Raw genomic sequence first — 18,243 nt, forward strand, 5'->3', positions numbered from 1 at the left:
TTTCTAAATGATGTTTTTTTTTTGTTAATGTATTTTATATTTTTCCTCACAGAATGTATTTTTCCTTGTTGCTGCTGTAAAAATATGAAACCAAAGAAATGTCATGTGTTTTGGAGCGATACCAAAGTGTTCACAATCTAACATGTTTTAACAGTCACTGATGTTATCTACACATGAGCCTGTACACCCAAACAGATTTGGACACTTTTACCATGCTCAGGGACTTAACGCTGTGTAGACTAGACTTGATGAAGTGTATTTTTGTTAATGTTGCTGGTTTGAATGATTTTGTGTAGTAATAAAATGACTTTTACTAGCTTTGTGTGTGTTTTTAATTGTGTATTTTTCTTGATAAGTTGTAATGTTGCCATGTGTGCATTTATTGTTGCATGCCATTATATAATACATTAAAACTACCCTAAATCTATAGAATTTATAAAACCCACACCAGATATTTAATCGGTGCTTTCAGTGTAGTAATTGCTTGCTTTCAATGTGTAAACGTGACTGTTCGATTTTTAATAGCCCAACAATTGATTTTAACACCACGAGTCTAAACACGTGAGGAAAATAGCGGAAATGACAGTTTTCAAAATAAAATATCTCGTGTAATAGTGCAAGCCATGACTGCCAGTGATGTTAGAAATGGAACAAAAAAGTTATAAATGTTATGTATGCGTAATTTATAATGTAAGCCTATGTAGTGTACAGTACTGTATGAAGACGCAGTAATTAGGTAGTAACAGGATATTTTTTTTTTTCAAAATATAATGTATAATGCATAATGTATCAATATACTTAAACTTGCATTAGAATACTTGCTCATCTATAACTCCAATTGTATACAAACAAATTTTCATGGGGCAACTAGATTTGTAAAAAATAAAAACTTCTGGTTGAACGAGGTTAGTGTTGTACCATGTATTTTATTCATGTGAGGCCCCTCAGTCGTCCTGGTAGGAGCCATAGCAAAGAAAATTCAATACTGTTAACTGGACAAACGTTTTAGAGTGAAATATTCACTGACACAAAACCTTTGTCCGGTTGACAAAATTGAAATATCTTTTTGCTGGTATTTTATTGTGAAAGGCCCGAACGGAACTGGCCTCGCTGCGTCCTGCGCCGCTGCAGCGCGCCGCAGCTGCACGCGCTCCCTACAGCGCGAGACGAGCAGAGCGTGCCCTGTGCGGCGGTAATGGCTGCCAGCGAGAGACAACAAATGAGCCTCCGACACACGCTTTAAAGGTGAGATCACCTCCTCCACAGCTCCCCGCGGCCCTCGCCTAGTGCAGCCGCGGTTCTGCTCTCATGGTCGGTGTATGCGCTGGCTCCGCTCACATACTTGTTTGGCAGGTGTGTGTGTTTGGGGAAATCCGGATTGAATTTCCTATTGACACTCTCATGCATATACAATAAAGTGTCCATGCTCGGGCAGAGCACGCGTGTCCTCTTTGGACTTGAGGGACAGTGGGACTCGTTGGATCGGGGAGGATGAGGAGTTGGATCTTTGCACAGTTTGTTGGTTAAAGCTGGATTCTTTGTTAGCTGCTGTTAACGTGATTAGCTAACGTTAGCAGAACAACAACATTGTTCGCAGTCGGTGGCCAGGCCGGAGCTGTTAGCCAATCAGTCAGTGCAGGGAGAGCCAATTAGCCCCGCTAGCACACCGACTATTACACCGACCATCACCGACTATTACACCGACTATTACACCGACCATTACACCGACCATCACCCCGACCATCACCCCGGGCAGGCTCTCACTGTCCCTGACATGTAAACACAATGTGACAGGTGGTTCTGAAGCGACAAACTGTGTTTTAGAATGACATATTTTATAAATATCTCAGGTACTGATGGGATCATAACTTGTATGGGAATAATTAGTTATTGCATTAAATGTCACCAAATTTTGCTTTTAGCCATCATACTTAAAATATTTTAATGATGGAATAACGAAATATTTCACTATTGCTAAAGGTTTATTCAGTTATTCTTTTACATTGCAAAAGAAAAAATTTATTTTGCCCAATTGGCAAAATTACATTTTTATTTTGCTATGGATCTTACCTGGATGACTGAGGGATTACACAGACATCCCTTCTAGTAGTAAACACATTTTGGGAATAGCCAGATTTTAATTTTAATATTAGTGGAGAATGATTGTTGATATGACTAATTTCTATTTCAGTCATAATATATACAGGCAAATATTTTGTGCTCAAATATTTTGAACACTTGAGGCTTTAGGGCCAAAATAACCACATGCCTTTGCAGAGGTGTAAAGTACAAGGCTGTAGGTCTCATACACAGGAAGAACACATAGAGAAGTTATGATTTCATATTTATTTCATATGGAAGTTAACATTTGTATTACCGGTATATTACATTATTGTTCATAGGTTAGGTAATAGATAGAGGAAGTGGCAGGCAGCAGAGGTGGCAAATCATGGTATCAAATCTCGATGCATGTAAGTGGATATATTGGCAGCATGCAGCTAAAGAGCAAGCTTATGTAACTTGTTGGCAAAAGGGAACTGGTATGTTAATTATACTGGTGTGGCTAAAATGTAACAGAACATGTCATAAAGTTGTGAATGGAAAAAACGGTACCATACGTTTCTGTGTTTGTAAGTGCTGTAGTTGCTATGCTATTAAAATAAAGTATGTTTTATGTATTATTCTATGTTTTTTTACATTTGTATTACATTTTTCCAGTCATTTCACCACGTTCCAAAAAATTATAGCTGTTGGATGGAGCGACCTCTAGTGTTGGTTATGCAAATTGCAGCCAGTTAAATAGTATATTGTGACACTGTTCTAGTTTTGGTAAGGCCTTTCTCGAGAGCTTTTGTTATGTTGTCTGGTTTAGTGTAGAAAACATGTGAACTATGGGCATTCAAAGTTGGTGAATATCCTAGTACCTTTCTGTCATGATGCCTGTGATGGCAGTTAGCTGTAGATCAATTTTAAAATGGCTATAGTCAGTGAAGGTACGTTTATAAACTTTTTAAATTATTATTTTTTTAATAGTAGTAAAACCATGGCTTATAGTTACTTTAAAGGTCTGAGCCTGGGATTGTGTTGTCATACCTCACAGAATTATCAAGTAAGCCTAATGGAGATTTTGGAGAAGATGCAGAAAGTCCAGCACTTTCCATTCAATCAAAAGTATTCTGTAGTTTGATGAATACGTATTTATCAGTGACCCAGCACCTTATCAGCTTGTTCCATGGCTCTTTTGTTTACTTTTTAAAAATATTGTTTTTATATTGTTTTGGCTAATCTATCTCTATGGACGTTTAGCACATCTTGCCACTATTTTTGGCATTCAGTCCTCAGCTTTCTACAACACCCAGCCTTCTATATGACTGAAGGATTACACAGAAGAAGACCAGATGGTAATATAAAAGAAAGTACTACAAATAAATGTTGAAAATGCCCTTCAATTCCTAAATAAAGAGTGTTTTTATTATCCTCATGGTATCAGGAATTAATTTTGAAATTTTAGTATCATGACAGCACTATTTTTTAACATTGCTTTGGCTAATGTATCTTTATGGACGTTTTGCACATCTTGCCAATACTTTTTTTGCTGTTTAATTCCAAGCTCTACAATACAACACCCAGCCTCAATAATCACATTTTATGTACCACCGATTTTGGAACTACTATTCTAAACTTGCCAAAAATCTAAAGCTCAGTTTTATTTGACATTTAAAAATGTCAAATAAAACAATTAACTCTTCCAACTTTTTTGTCTTTTGCGCAGCGAGGACTAGAATGGTCAGCAGCCAACCCAAGTACGAGCTGATCCAGGAGGTGGGGCGGGGCAGCTACGGCGTGGTATACGAGGCCGTGGCTAGACGCACCGGGGCCCGCATGGCAGTCAAGAAGATCCGCTGCCACTCGCCCGAAAACGTGGAGTTGGCCCTTCGTGAATTCTGGGCCCTGAGCAGCATCCAGAGCCAACACCCCAACGTCATCCACCTGGAGGAGTGCATCCTGCAGAGGGATGAGCTGGCACAGAGGATGAGCCACGGGTCCAGCTCTCCGCTCTATCTAGAGGTGAGGGGCTAGAATCACGCAGGGGACATTTATTATTAGGACTGAATGATTTGGGAAAAATAACTAATTGCGATTTTTTTTTTCTGACAAGCATTGGCATTAGATTTGCGATTTATGTTTTTAATAATAGAATCCTGTTTTAAGTTCACATTTAAACGCGAAGAATTGACAAAAGGACTGAAATATGACAAAACTGAATAACTAATACAAGAATCAACATTTGTACAGATCTAAACTACGGGGTTTGCAGTTTTTACGAAGAATAAGTTTTAATTTGATTGAGATTAATCTAGCCCCACTACCACTGATTTTGGAAGTCCATGTTCTCATACTCTTTTGGAAGAAAATAGAAGTTTGGTATGACAAAGGCTAACCAGGTAACATGTTCTCCTTGTGCTGGGTGGGATGTCTGAAACCAGATGCAGTTTATCAAACAACCATATAATTTTCCATAGCCACATAGAGCATGTGTCTTTCAAATGTTGAAGACATCTCCTCTCACATGTGTCCTCTGTTTTGTTTGTCTTTCTTTTTTACTCGTAAGCCTCTGTTTGTTTTGACATGAACAGAGCAAGCTTTTAAACTCTTTACATAGTTGTAGCTTATTTTCGTGATATGGGTCATTGCTGTACACTTTGAGGAGTGTCTGTCAAATAGAGAACACGGTGTCTCATTCTGTTTGTTTGGACTGTGGGGTTCTGCATGTATATAATTATTCACTAAAATATAGTATCTTTAGTTGGGGCCAACGTGTGGCATTATGTCCAGTACTTGGCCATGTTGTCTACTGCAAACACCATGCAGACTATGTGAATGAACAAATACATGAGCCTCGCTTAGCCCTGAGCTCTAGTACTCCAGCTTTATTATTTTGACCTTGTCTTGTTCAAGAGATAAGCTCTATAAAACTTTAAAAAGTATGTAGTGTCAATATTCTATACACGGCTACTAGTATGTGGAACTTTACGCAGTGTTAAAGGCCCAATGTACATGATTTTCTTTTGAGTAAAAATATGACCCACATTCTTTGTCTCAATACATATATATTGTATAAGCAGCTCTTGAGTTGAAAGTATGTCCACGTGTGCCGTCTGCTTCTAATTGTAAAGCGTGTGAATGGTATCAGATAATCAGGATGTGCTTGTTAGCATGCTAGTTGTTATTAGTTTTACAGTGGCGACAAACGGGTCTCTCAATGTTATGTTAAACTCACTGTGAATAAATAGATTGCTAGGAATGTATAAGCTAAATGAGGAATAGCTGCAACACTGGGGCGAGATGATTGATTATTGATCTCTGTGATATTGCACCATGACACAGAAACAGCTGTCTACAATAGTGTCATGCAATTGCTTCATTATAGTTATCCAATATTTGCCTACTGTTTTGTGTCAATCTTGAAAATGTATCATTATAGAAACAAGTGTCTGGGATAGTGTTAGAAGTTTCCTATGATTCTTAGTAACAATGTGCCTGATTTGAAGAAAAAAGTGACCCTGTAGCTTCTGCATTAGCTTCTGTATCAGAGAATATGCAATGTAAAATGAATAGTTGATATTTTGCAGTCTCATTTTTGTTTTTTTATTTGGCTTCTTTAGCCATACAATGCATGATGTAAAGAACATTTATCTTGACTAGAATACATTAAAATCAGGGACAGCCCCTTTAAAACTGTATTTCTTTTGAGAGCATAAAGGCCAGTTTTGATTCCACTCTAGCTGCACTTTAAGTGGATACAGACAGTAAACATTTGGACATGTGCCTCTAACCGATCATTGCACCAAATATAGCCAAATAATAGACCCACCTTGCCTTGCAGCTGCTGCGGAGCTGGGGTGGTCCTCTGGGGCTCGGATGCATTTGCAGATGGAGGCTAAGTGGATCTGAGTGGGTCCAAATTACCTCCCATTAGAAATAAACATGGATTACTTTAGGCTATTTTCACTTTCTCATGCATAGTACTGTTAAGTACTCTTTAAGTACTATTACTATTAAGTTGGGCAAAAACTTTATTGTCATGTGTTAGGTGGAGACTGATGTATTAGTCGATATATCAGGCCGATATTAGCACTTTAAGTGTATGGGCTTTCGGCCTCAAATCTCTGGCATAGGCTGATATTTTGTTTGTCCCAAGTAGCTTCCCAAATATACAAGAATATATGCATAAAGCTTTATTTGAACTCTTTAGTAGAAAGAGGGTACTGTGAGGGTAATGTGACTGCACTGCTCTTGTTCCACTTTATAGTAAAACAAGGTTGTGGATGATAATTTGGGTAAAATGGACAAAATATCAGCAGTGAGTACATTGGTCTTAAAAAAAAAAAAAAAAAAAAAGACAACATATCAATCAATCTCTTGTTTTAGCATCCATGGAGAAAATCAGGTGACAAACCCTCTACCAATAAAGTTACATAGTACATCTTTAAGATAGTAATAACATTTTATTCCATCTCTTGAATTATTGTAGTTGTAGTGAAATTGGACAAAACACTTAACTTCCAAATGTTGTTTTCATGGCTACAAGGAAGTATAAATCTAAATCTAAATCAAAATCCAGTGGAATGTTTTGACTGCTTCTATCTGTCTGTCTGACTTTAGCAGAGAGTTATCTTTGCAAACGCATGTGACATTAAGTGAACATGAGATTACCCTCATACAACCTTCATGTACCTGGGTTAATTTGTTTCTAAAATACCTGAGATTTCTACCCTTCAAAAAATAGGTGTGGTCCTTAACCTTAGACAAACCAGATTGCCAGGTACTGACTGCAAAAACAATAAAATGAAAACAAATTAATTGTTGAACTGGATTGAGTCCAGGTTGAGATATGTATTTTTGTGAATTCATTTCTCAAGATACTAGTTTCTGCAGAAATGGATTAAACCAACAATAATTAAAAATTAGACTTAAAATATTTGAATACTTTGAATTAAAGACTTTTTCAGTCTAGGTAAAAAAGGTAGTGGAGTAGAAAGTACAGATACCTTCTCTCAAATGTAGTGAAGCAAAAAGTAATGAGCATCTACAGCAAAAGTTTGTTAAGCAAAGTACAGATACCTAAAAACTGGACTTAAGTAGAGTACTTTACAACTTGTCTTTTGTTATCTTCCACCACTGTGAATAATGCACACTAAAGCCTTTTTGAGTATATATAAATCTGATACATTAATATAATTATTTATTCATTGTCCAAACCTAAAGGAATCAGGAAGCTTAGTTTGGCAAGTACAATTCTGATCCCTGGAAACATGATCTATGGTCCACTAAATAGTTTTAATCCCAGTACACTTATTACAAGACTAGGCACTTGAATCTGAAGGATTATCGCAGTCAAATAAAATTGTCATTTGAAATGGTCATCATGACTCACGATTAGCTAATCACAAATGCCACAAATTGCAGAGGACTAGCAATAAAACTGCAAACCCCAGAGCCCTTTATCCAAAAGGACGTATTGTGCATTAAACCTGCTTACCACTGTTTAAACCTTTACAGGCATGTTTGTTTGAAATGTGCAATATTTGACTGAAAAAATCCAAATCTATCCAAATTGAAATGTGCCTATTTCAAAATGGATTGTTCAAATATTGAAATCTCTTATTTTGATAGGGTGGCAGTGCAGAATATGGCAGCCAGCCAAAGTCTCAATTATGTATGGGGGAACACTGAACTATGGCTGCACGCCTCATTTAAGACCAAGCCAAGTAGAAAGTGAGGTCTAGAATTCTTTGTCCTGCACTGCCCTGGGTGCCCAAGAGGGTGAGGGGAGAGGTGTTTGAAAAGTTTTGCTGTTCAGTAAATGGGAAATATCCAGTGTTGTGAGTTTAGGCTGTGCTACTCTTAATGATAATGATAATAATCATTTTGATGTGTTAAAGGGCTTGGACACGATTGTTTCACATTTATTTGAGCAAAATTTGTCTTGCCCCAGTACAGATATATTGCATAAGTAGCTCTTGAGGTCAAAATAAGTTTTCTGCTTGATGTCTGCATCTAATTATTTTTTGTATTTTTTATTGTTCAGTAACCAGGAAGTGCACATTAGCATACTAGTTGGCAGTTAGTTTTACCATTACAGCAAAACACCACATTCAAAGCCTAGGGTATCTGACTAAATGAGGAAATCCTTTTATTCCCACATAGATTATGTCATAAAAGCACTTTATCATCTGAAGCTGTGCATATGCTTGAAAATTCATTTATCTCAATACTGGAGTTTGTGAGAGCCAACTAGTTTTATGCTTACGTCTGCTACAGTTTTAATAAGGGAACCCAGCTTTAACTAGCTTATTTTATTTTTACTATTACTACTGCAATATAATATTATATCATTGGAAACAGACACAGTAGTGGGGAAAGAATGCCGTTGGTTTGGATGTGTTGAGTTTTCTAGCCTGCTGTCCGTAGTTTCTGGTTGGAGTTTGAAATCACAGGGGCCAGTCTGTCTGTGGTCTGCCATGTCGTTCTTCCTCCCTGCTGCCTGATTAGGGCTGTGACAAAAATCGAAAGATCGCGATCTAAGCTTTGGTTGATCTTGATGTTAAGGCACTTTTTAATGGACAGGTCTACAGCCAACCCTGTGGCAGTAAAAGTGTGTAGTACTGAAGAGGAGTTGTGCTCTCTTGTTCATGTGAAAGGTTTGAGTCAGGGCCACATCGTGTCTCTTTGTCTTCGTGTCCTTGTGTTTAACAAGTTTTGACTTAAATCTGCTCAATTTGGCTAGAAGTCTAGTCTCGTCAGTCTTATCATTATAATCCAAGTTATGGAAAGTAAACTATTATTTTTTTCACCATTTATGAGTTAAACTTATGACCTAATTTAGAGCACGGACGTCACACTTTTTTGTGCACTTCTCTCCTTTAATGTTAATTTTATGATTATTATTTGTGTTTATTTATGTTTTGATTTGTTTTATTGTGATTTTAATGTCTCTTATTCTGTAAAGCACTGTGATATATAAATAAACATTCCATTGCCTTGCCTTTCTGCAGGTAACGGTAACATGCACATACATTTAGGCTTAATATATAGTACAAACTTATATTCCAAACTTTAAATGTGGATTTTCAGTAATTATTGATACTATCAACAGGAAAAAAACTGTAGTGGTCCTGATACCCTGCTCTTTATGCCTGAAGTCAACTTTTTTTCGAGATCAATCGAAAAGATCGATCAATATGGGGCAAAAAAAAATCTTGATTCTTTTTTTCCCCATATTGTCCAACCCGATGCCTGTTTATAGTCACTCAGCAGCACGTGGGGCCCCCTGGTCACTTTCTGCAGTGCAAGCATTGGACACCTTCCCAGATTCCCATTATTCCCGCTTCTGTCCTTTTATAGCCCCGTATTGTTCCAGTGCGTGCTTACAGAAGAACAAATGATAATAGAGCGGGATTATCTGACCGCACCAACTGTGGGATAATTTGTGCAGTTCTGTTGTTGGAAAGGATGCCTCGGCCTGTGGCATGCCAGACAATAAGCAGTCATTTGTTTACCGCACGGGAAAGGTTTGGTGTTTTTGTACGCAAAGCAGCTCGCAATATTTCAGTTTAGTTTAGCCACAGAAGCAGATTCATTTCCTCACAGCATTATTTTTTAACAAACCTGTAGCAGGTCCAATCTATCAAGTTCCTAAACCCAAGCCATTTAATCCTAATTGAATTTGAGATGGATGAAATGTAGCAAGTTTTTGGGCCATTGTCGAAAAAATAAAGATTAAATGAAGTTACTTCCTCAGGCTAGCATAAAAGATGAGAGGGTCCAGACGTCGCTTTGATTTGGAAAATCACTCACAAAGGAAGCAGAGACAACATGGCATGAATGCCAAGCCACAGCGGCACTGCTTACTCAGTTCTGAGACCTCTTTCTTCTCCCGCGCTCAGAGCATTTCCCTTTGCTGCTCATTTGTAAGTGAACATGAGAAAAACACGATGAGTGATGCAATCTCACGTACGCTCTTGTCTGCACTTCTGTAGGCAGATAAGAAGCACTGCACTGTGTCTCAATTTCTAGCAACAGAAGTTATAATATCAATACCACATCAACAACAAGCCCTTTACTTTGGCAGTAAATTAATGTCTCATTTTGTCCTTTGTAACCTTAAGTTTTAATGTTTTATTTTTTTTAGCAAGGCAAAACAAAGAAATGCAAGGCAAGGCGAGGCAAGGTTATTTGTATAGCACAATTTGTACACTACATAAATCATTGTCATCATGTTTTTTTTTACCGCTGACCACTAAAGGCAAATAATTACAACCATGAAACTATATAACATACTGAGAAATATAGATATGCAATAGATTAAAATAACATAATTGATGATGCCCCACAGTATGGCAGTTAACTTAAAATAGTAGAATTAATCAGTAGAATTGGCCCTAGAATGGATCCTTGTGGCACACCTAACTTTACATTTAGTTATCCATACAGATGTGACGCTTAATCAATTTCATAATTGTTTGTTTTATTACAATTACAACACTACAGTTTGACTATATTATCATAAGAATTTCTTGTTCATTTTCAGTTTACGAAGCACTAATTGATTGCGTAACACTGTACAACTATGTCATTTTAGTCCACTTGTTAACATCCTTTCTCTGTGTCCTTCAGCTGGTGGAAACATCCTTGAAAGGCGAGATCGCGTTTGACCCGTGCTGTGCCTACTACCTGTGGTTCGTCATGGACTTCTGTGACGGCGGTGACATGAACGCCTACCTGTTGTCCCGCAAACCCAGCCGCAAAACCAACACCAGCTTCATGCTCCAGCTTGGCAGCGCCTTGGCCTTCCTCCACCGCAACCAAATCATACACCGAGACCTCAAACCAGACAACATCCTCATCTCACAAAGTCCCTCAGCAGCCGGATCACCAGAACCCACCCTCAAGGTCGCCGATTTTGGGCTCAGTAAGGTCTGCTCAACTTCTGGGTTAAATCCGGAAGAGCCAGCGAGCGTCAACAAGTGCTTCCTGTCTACAGCATGCGGTACAGACTTCTACATGGCGCCCGAGGTGTGGGAAGGGCATTACACGGCTAAAGCGGACATCTTTGCTCTTGGGGTTATAATTTGGGCCATGGTGGAGAGGATTACCTTTGTGGATGTAGAGACTCAGAAGGAGCTGTTGGGCAGTTACGTGCAGCAGGGCTCGGAGATTGTACCGCTAGGGGAAGCACTCCTGGAGAATCCCAAAATGGAGTTGCTAATCCCGGCTAGGAAAAAGAGCATGAACACCCACATGAAGCAGCTCATAAGGGAGATGCTGTCAGCCAACCCTCAGGAGCGACCAGACGCCTTCGAGCTGGAGCTAAGACTATTGCGGATCGCGTGCAGGGAGATGGACTGGGATACGTGATGGTACTTGAACGCAACATGGACTATTGCCCCATCTACTGTTGTAATAAACTGTATGGGGAAAACTGTTTTGTAACTACGGACGATATCAAGTAGTGTTGTGTTTTATTGTCATGACTAAAGCCACTGTCCAAGCACATAAAGTTCTATTCTCGCTGTCTTTATACACAAGAAGAGAATCACTCACCTGCTGTTGCTGCTCCGCTGAACTGCAGCTCTGTCTCAGGCTAATCACATCTCAGCTTCCACTTAGACAAAAAAAAAAACTCAAGTCAAGTGTCGATACTGGTTTCCTGCGTTGTGGCGAAAATAGAACTGCTAATGTCTGGTGAAACTATTATTATGAAACTAATTTATGTCTAAAACATTTCACAAATCTTTGGCGATAAAACGCTTGACAAACTTTCACTGTAAAATAAATGGTTCCCTGTAAGTTGGCTGATATTATGGTACCCTGGCGTGCTATGTTACAAAAATGTTTCTTTTCTACTTTTTGGACAACGGATGCTGTTGCATTTTAACAATTTTAACTGTATCATACCCCACGTCAATTTGAAGAATTGGGCCCCTGTTCCCTAATAAGGGAAACTGAAAAAAAAACAAAACAAGAAAAACGCTACTGTCAAAGTTTATATTTCTTTTATATAAAATGAAATACTTGGGCTTACAAAATTGTTGTAAACAAACCTTGGCAGTATAATCCTAATTCAGCCTTAGCTCTTTCATCACATTGTTGGAAACCAATTTCTTTACTTGCATACACTAAAAGAGCAGATAGATCTCAATTTGGTAGCAGGTAAGAGGTTGCCTACAAATCCCATCATCCCGCTTGGTGCTAAGTTTTTCTCTTGCAATACAAGACACCACGCTGTGAACAGTACAGCATCCATGCATTGAACCTGCCTGGCACTACACCACCAGCACTACTGTGGCATACAGTCCTGGCATTATACAATCCTGCTGCTCAGGTAATACCGATAACAATTATGGGATTTGTTGGCAAACATGTGTCTAGGTAGGTCTGCTCTTTGGTATTGACAGGAAATCTGAAAACATTGATGCTTGAAGATACGTTGTGTTCTCTTTTCTTACAAAGCTGCTTTTTTGGGGTGGTTATGGGTGGGGTCGTTAGGGGTGGGGTGACTTTATCAGTAAGGGTCCAGCCATTAGATGCTAGTGGTACATTTTTTGTTGTCATTTAAGATAAGTTCCCTAGATACGCCTCATAACAAGTGAACCAGAATGTAAAAAAGATTGTATAGGGTGGATGAATTTAATTAATAAGGCGCCTTAAACACAAGCACTTGATGGTTAATGCTAGGAATGCAAGGGTATTTCAGGCGGGTTAGCGTTAGCTATATAAACTGATCTGGAGAGGAGCTATCAGTGGTATTGCAGGGTGTGCGAATTTGAAGCTGAAGATGGGCAAAAATGTCATAATATATTGCATTTGCATATAAATTATACGATTTAGGCACTTAAAACTATTATAATTCTAAAACTATATTGACCCTGTTTTCTGCCATTTAAGTATGTTGCAAAAAAACAACAATGTTTACAGCCTTTAACAATAAATATACTTTAAATACTTTTTATTGGCTCAATATTCCATAAATTATGTATGTGAGTAGAGACATGTTGGTAATAAAAAATGTAATGGATCCTGCTGTTAAACTTGAGGGCCTATTTACTTTCACTTTTGATTTTCCAAATGTTAAAAATAGCAGTCATTTTACCTTAAATATTTTGTTTGCCTTTGAATTATGTCCAGGTTACACGATTAATCAAGTAATGTAACATGTACTTTTGTTATTTGTTTTTAAGTAAGAAGTAAGACTAGTTAACAGGAAACATTAGCTTCCTGTTGGCTAGATCTGTGAATCTTGTAAACAAAGTAATGTTGTAATGACAGAGTTACTCCACCACACTAACGGAAATTAGGTTGGCCTACATTTAAGGCGGAATGGAATCCGTTTCCAATAACCTTTATGTTGCATAAAAACTTGACCCCCTTTAGGGCTTCTTTGTGTGAAAATGCAGAAGTCAGTCCCAATTATCCCAATTATGCTCAATAAGCGAAAATATGTCCATATAAATCTCCACTACTGACATCTGGTTTGAACTAGCTAAATTAAAAGAATTAGAGTACTGCATGCATTCGAATGGAAAAAGTGATATTTCAATAATATCAATGTTGCAAAAACAGTATTGGCTAGATTTGAGTTTACGCTTCACACCACTGCAAAATTAGGTCATTATTTTTACCACTTACATATAGGCCAATAGCGACCTTATTGTATTCAGGATATTATGGTTTAGTTAAAATAATGTTATTTGTCATAAGCGTAAGCCATTACAGCACCTCTGGGTAATTCAGTATTTTGTATGCCTTGCAACTACAAACTGACAAATGATTATCAAGCAATGGGGGCATAGAGTGTCACATTTTTGTGGTTTAAGTTTTTTTTTACAATAATGCCATGATCTCTGTAAATCACAAATGGTTAATTTAAATTCAAATCATCTTTATCCCCCTATTCAAGATCCAAGAGCAGATGGAAAAGGTGATGAGCCAGGTGTTGTAGATGATACTGCTCTCTGGAAAAGTCATCCCAGTGATTTTCCCCGCTGTTTTCACTACCCCCTGGAGTGCCTGCTCCTACCACACTAATAATCCATATGTCAGAACACTACTAATGGCACAGATGTAGAAATAAACATCAGTGGTCTGGGGATGTTGACTCTCCTCAGTTTCCTCAGGTAATAGAGGGGTTGGGCCTTCCCCACAGCTGAGGCAGTGTGAATGCCCCCCCAGGGCAGGTCCTTAGTTATGGTCACCCCCAGGCATTTTAAGTTGATCATCCTCTCTACCACATCAGTGCCGAAAGAGATCGGTGGTTGCTTTGTCAATTTTTGTGGAAGTCCACAAGGAGAACAATCTCCTTGGTCATCTTGGTGTTTAGGACCAGGTTACTGCTGTGACATCATGAGATGTTGCACCTTGTTTCTGTAGTTTGTCTCATTGTCATTGGTGATGAGTCTGAGCACATGGCGTCATTGGCGAATCTGACAGTGAGATTGGAGGAGGAAGAGGCAAAGCAGTCATTTGTGAACGGAGAGTAGAGCAGGGGGCTCAGCACACACCCTTGGGGGGGCACTGATGTTGATTAAAAGAGTTGAGGAGGAGTGCTAGTCCACTCTGACACTGCTGTTGGATTGTGGACTTTTTATCAAACACTACACAGAGTGGTGTATAGTCCATGGCTGTTGTTAAAGCAACTGTGCACTTGTGCTAGCACTAGCATAGCATTAACATCCAGTGGAATGTACACAGATGAAAACAGCAGTAAATTCCTTCAGGAGATAAAACAGCCGACACTTTAGTAGCAAGAGTTTGCCTCTAGACTACACAGTTTATCCACTGTAGTGCACCATGAGTTGTTACAGTAGATGCATAGTCCCCCGCTGGTCGTCTTAACCAGACTCCACGGTTTTGTTGGCTCAGTAGACTGTGCATCCCGCTAGCACTATGACCATGTCCGGAATAGATCTGTCTAGCAAAGTCTCAGAAAATCATGCAGCAACAGTTGTTAAGAGCCCTCTGCATAGACTTTTGCAGCTGTATTTCATTCATGTTATTCCGGATTGACCAATCATTGAAGAGAAAGATGGTAGAAAATGGTGGTCTGAGCGGTTTAGACTTTTTAGCATGGCACTTGCCTCTCTTCTAGCTCCACACACAGCATCTCCTCTGGCCTGCTGCTGTGGGTGTCCCGGGAGTTGGTCTGCCTCTCTCTGGGGGATGAAGTACTCAGCTGACAGGTGATGCTCAGTTGTAGGAGTTCAGTCAGACTGTACTGAAGTGCAATTGTGCCAACACTGTGCAAAATAATACAACTGCTTTAGTTTTTTCACTTTCTTGATGCTGTGAAAGAGCTCTAGATCTCTGCTTCTGTGTGCGTTGCCAACTATATCAGTCTCTCATAATTCCCTTTCTTTTTCATCTCTTCTTTCTCTGCTCTGTGAGCTTGGATTTGGCTCTGTAGTTTTTTTTTTTTTAACCTATCACTGTCAACTAGCATTCAATGAATTCACTCACCTACAATATGTGAAAGACACCAGCTCCCCAGTCCTCCCCTAACCTCTCTCTTCCCTCTTCTTCTCAACACATAATACTGTTGTTAAACCTGAGCTCTTCTCTCTGTCAGTGCTTGCTTCATTTCCTTTGGGCTTTCCAATCGTAATCCTTAATTCTCCATGCTTCCTACGGACAAATTCCTAAGCCTATTAAGTGGTTGCTTGCTGCACTTGGTGGCTGATCATGCTTAGGCACCTCTTTGACTTGTGGGTCATGCATAATTTTCACAGCCTGTGTCAAAAATTTGTCCTGGCTCCTTCAAAAATGGGTTGAAATTCTTCACATTGTGGTTTTTAAGTTCAGGACCGGTTATCATTGGTGATAGAGCCCTTCAAGTTCATTTGATGTTTGTGCCTTCTTTTTGCTAGTCCTAGTTACAGCTGGTTTAATCCTGTTTTAGACCTGTTTCAGACTTCTAGGCAGTATTATCAGAGTTCTTTGTCTTGATTAAGGTCTTAACCTGGAATTAATTTTTGACTAGACAGAACTAAACTAGGCTCAAACCAGGACTATACAAGGTCACGCACACTTACCCACATTTTAGTCCTAGTTTATTTCTGATCTGGAATTGGTCTAGAGGTGATATTTTAGTCCTATTGTTTGGATTGCATGGGATGTTCCTCAACATGGTACTAAACTGAACAATTCTTCAAGTCTTAATGATGTATTGTGGACCATTCCCAGCAAAGCAATAACATCTCTCTGGAAATAAAAGTTCCGTAGTCCACTTTTAAATCTTTAGACCTGGTTTAGTTCTCGTCTTACCCAATATTCTGTTTGAGACCAGCAGTGATTCTCGGATGGTTTAGTCTGTACATGGTCCTGATGTGAGTTCTGTTTTTAAGCTGGTTCCTGTTGATACTTGTAAATCCCAATCATGGTAGCCTACTTGATTTAAAACGTTGGTGGAGGATGTGGCCTTCCATTTCTTGTGTGGTGTAAGTTGGCATCTCCTGCTTTATTTGACAAAATTACTGCAAACTTAACAAACATTATGGCCTCATTGCTATTGCCCTTAACTTGCTGAAATCTATTTTAACTGCACCATTCAGTTTGAATCCAGGAAAAAACACTAAGCCATTCATTGCCAAAGTACTTAGCAAGCAATCATGTTAGCACAATTGGCTATTTCTCCAGTGAACTGAGGAAAATGAAACATTGCATTTACTCTCTAGCACTGTTGGCATCATAAAAAATAAAAAAAATGTCTCATAATCTTTGACTCTAAGGTCCAGTGTGCGTTTTTAGTCATCAATCATTATGCTAGCCTGATCTGCGCCATTACTGAATTTGTAGTGATTTGCCTGCCACAAATGCTTTCCAAGACCTGTTTTTACTCATGGTAGCTTTGACGGACATGGCTGAAATGTGGATGAAACAGCGATATACACACAGTGACAAAGTTTATTTGTGTGTGTGTATTATTGGTCTGCTCTCACGTTTTGCTTTTTAAAAATCATTCAGAATGTATTCCACAATCCTGAACAAGTGTGTCCTTAGTTTGTTAATCACAGACATTTTAATGAATTTTACTGAAATCATTTGTTGCCACTTGTGAGTTTAAAATATGCTTTTTTATTACACTATTTTTATTTTCAGGCTCCATGAATTTTCGATTTGAACATTTAAATAGTGTAATATTTTTGGCTTGATTTTGATTTTTATAATAAACCACAAAACTGTAGCAAATTCTCAAATCAAATAATGGCAACTCCACAGTAGCCACATGCTTTGTTTTATCATGGTATTTCTTTGCACATGTGTACAAACTGTATAGGGTAATGGGACGGATAAGGTTACTATTGTACATTTGGACTGGCTGTGCTCTGTTTTCTAGGGCCCCACTTGTTTGTATAAAGTTGTGTTGGGTTTCTTCAACTCATTATTTTTAAGTTTATGTCAATCATGAAAGGTGTGCTCTATTTGAAGGTTTAATATTGTCAATGTGCTTGTGAGAATTCAGTTTTTGTTGGCATATTGTTTGTAAGAAAAACGGTATTGGGTTGGTTGATTCTGCTGAACTGGAAATGGGGTAATAGAACTAACCGCAAAATTGCTGTCATGATTCATACAACTTCGACGAGGCATCAGGTGGCTGCTGTTACTTGGCTTGATTGACATGTTGGACTAAATTTGTGTATTTGAATTTTGGCACTCCCATGTGGCAGTAAGTGGCACTGCAATGTACTATTTTGTATTTTGTATTCATTGGCAATCAGAAACATGTGCATGCCCATTTAAACTGCCTAGTAAGTCAGTGTATAAGAAGACACACTGATATGGCCCAGTAAAAATAAATATTTAATTTGATTCAGATTATGAATTGATTTGAGTAATTTGGAAAAGTTGCATTTATTTACCTATTTGGATAAGTTTATTTATAGTACTTTATTGCATCATGATATTGTATTTTCTCATTTCAAAATTGACATTACAGCAGAAATATGCAAGTGAAATCTGAAAATAAAATAATATTCTATTGGCACATAAACTAGTTAAAAAATAGAATATATAAAAAATATTATGCCTAAAAGAAAATGTCTATCCCTTCTTCATCAAAGTTGTCAAAACCACTCAATTTAATATTGTAAATTCCTAGCCACATACACTGACACCCACAGTTATTTATTTACACACTTTTGGTACATTTCTCAGCAATTTATGATGTGCAAAAATTTCCAAAAA

The 18,243-nt window shown here is 38.3% G+C and overlaps 1 protein-coding gene across 1 annotated transcript; it reads left to right on the plus strand.

The window, feature by feature from the left end:
- The first annotated feature begins 1,103 nt into the window (after nt 1-1,103).
- pdik1l (PDLIM1 interacting kinase 1 like) lies at nt 1,104-16,879 on the plus strand. The gene is made up of 3 exons (XM_033975672.2): nt 1,104-1,245; nt 3,773-4,068; nt 10,681-16,879. Exons 2-3 carry the CDS (start codon nt 3,784-3,786, stop codon nt 11,419-11,421), a joined length of 1,026 nt encoding a protein of 341 aa, XP_033831563.1. The 5' UTR covers nt 1,104-1,245; nt 3,773-3,783; the 3' UTR covers nt 11,422-16,879.
- The last annotated feature ends 1,364 nt before the right edge of the window (nt 16,880-18,243 follow it).

The sequence above is a fragment of the Periophthalmus magnuspinnatus genome, chromosome 11, assembly GCF_009829125.3.
Source record: "Periophthalmus magnuspinnatus isolate fPerMag1 chromosome 11, fPerMag1.2.pri, whole genome shotgun sequence".
Taxonomy (NCBI): Eukaryota; Metazoa; Chordata; class Actinopteri; order Gobiiformes; family Gobiidae; genus Periophthalmus; species Periophthalmus magnuspinnatus.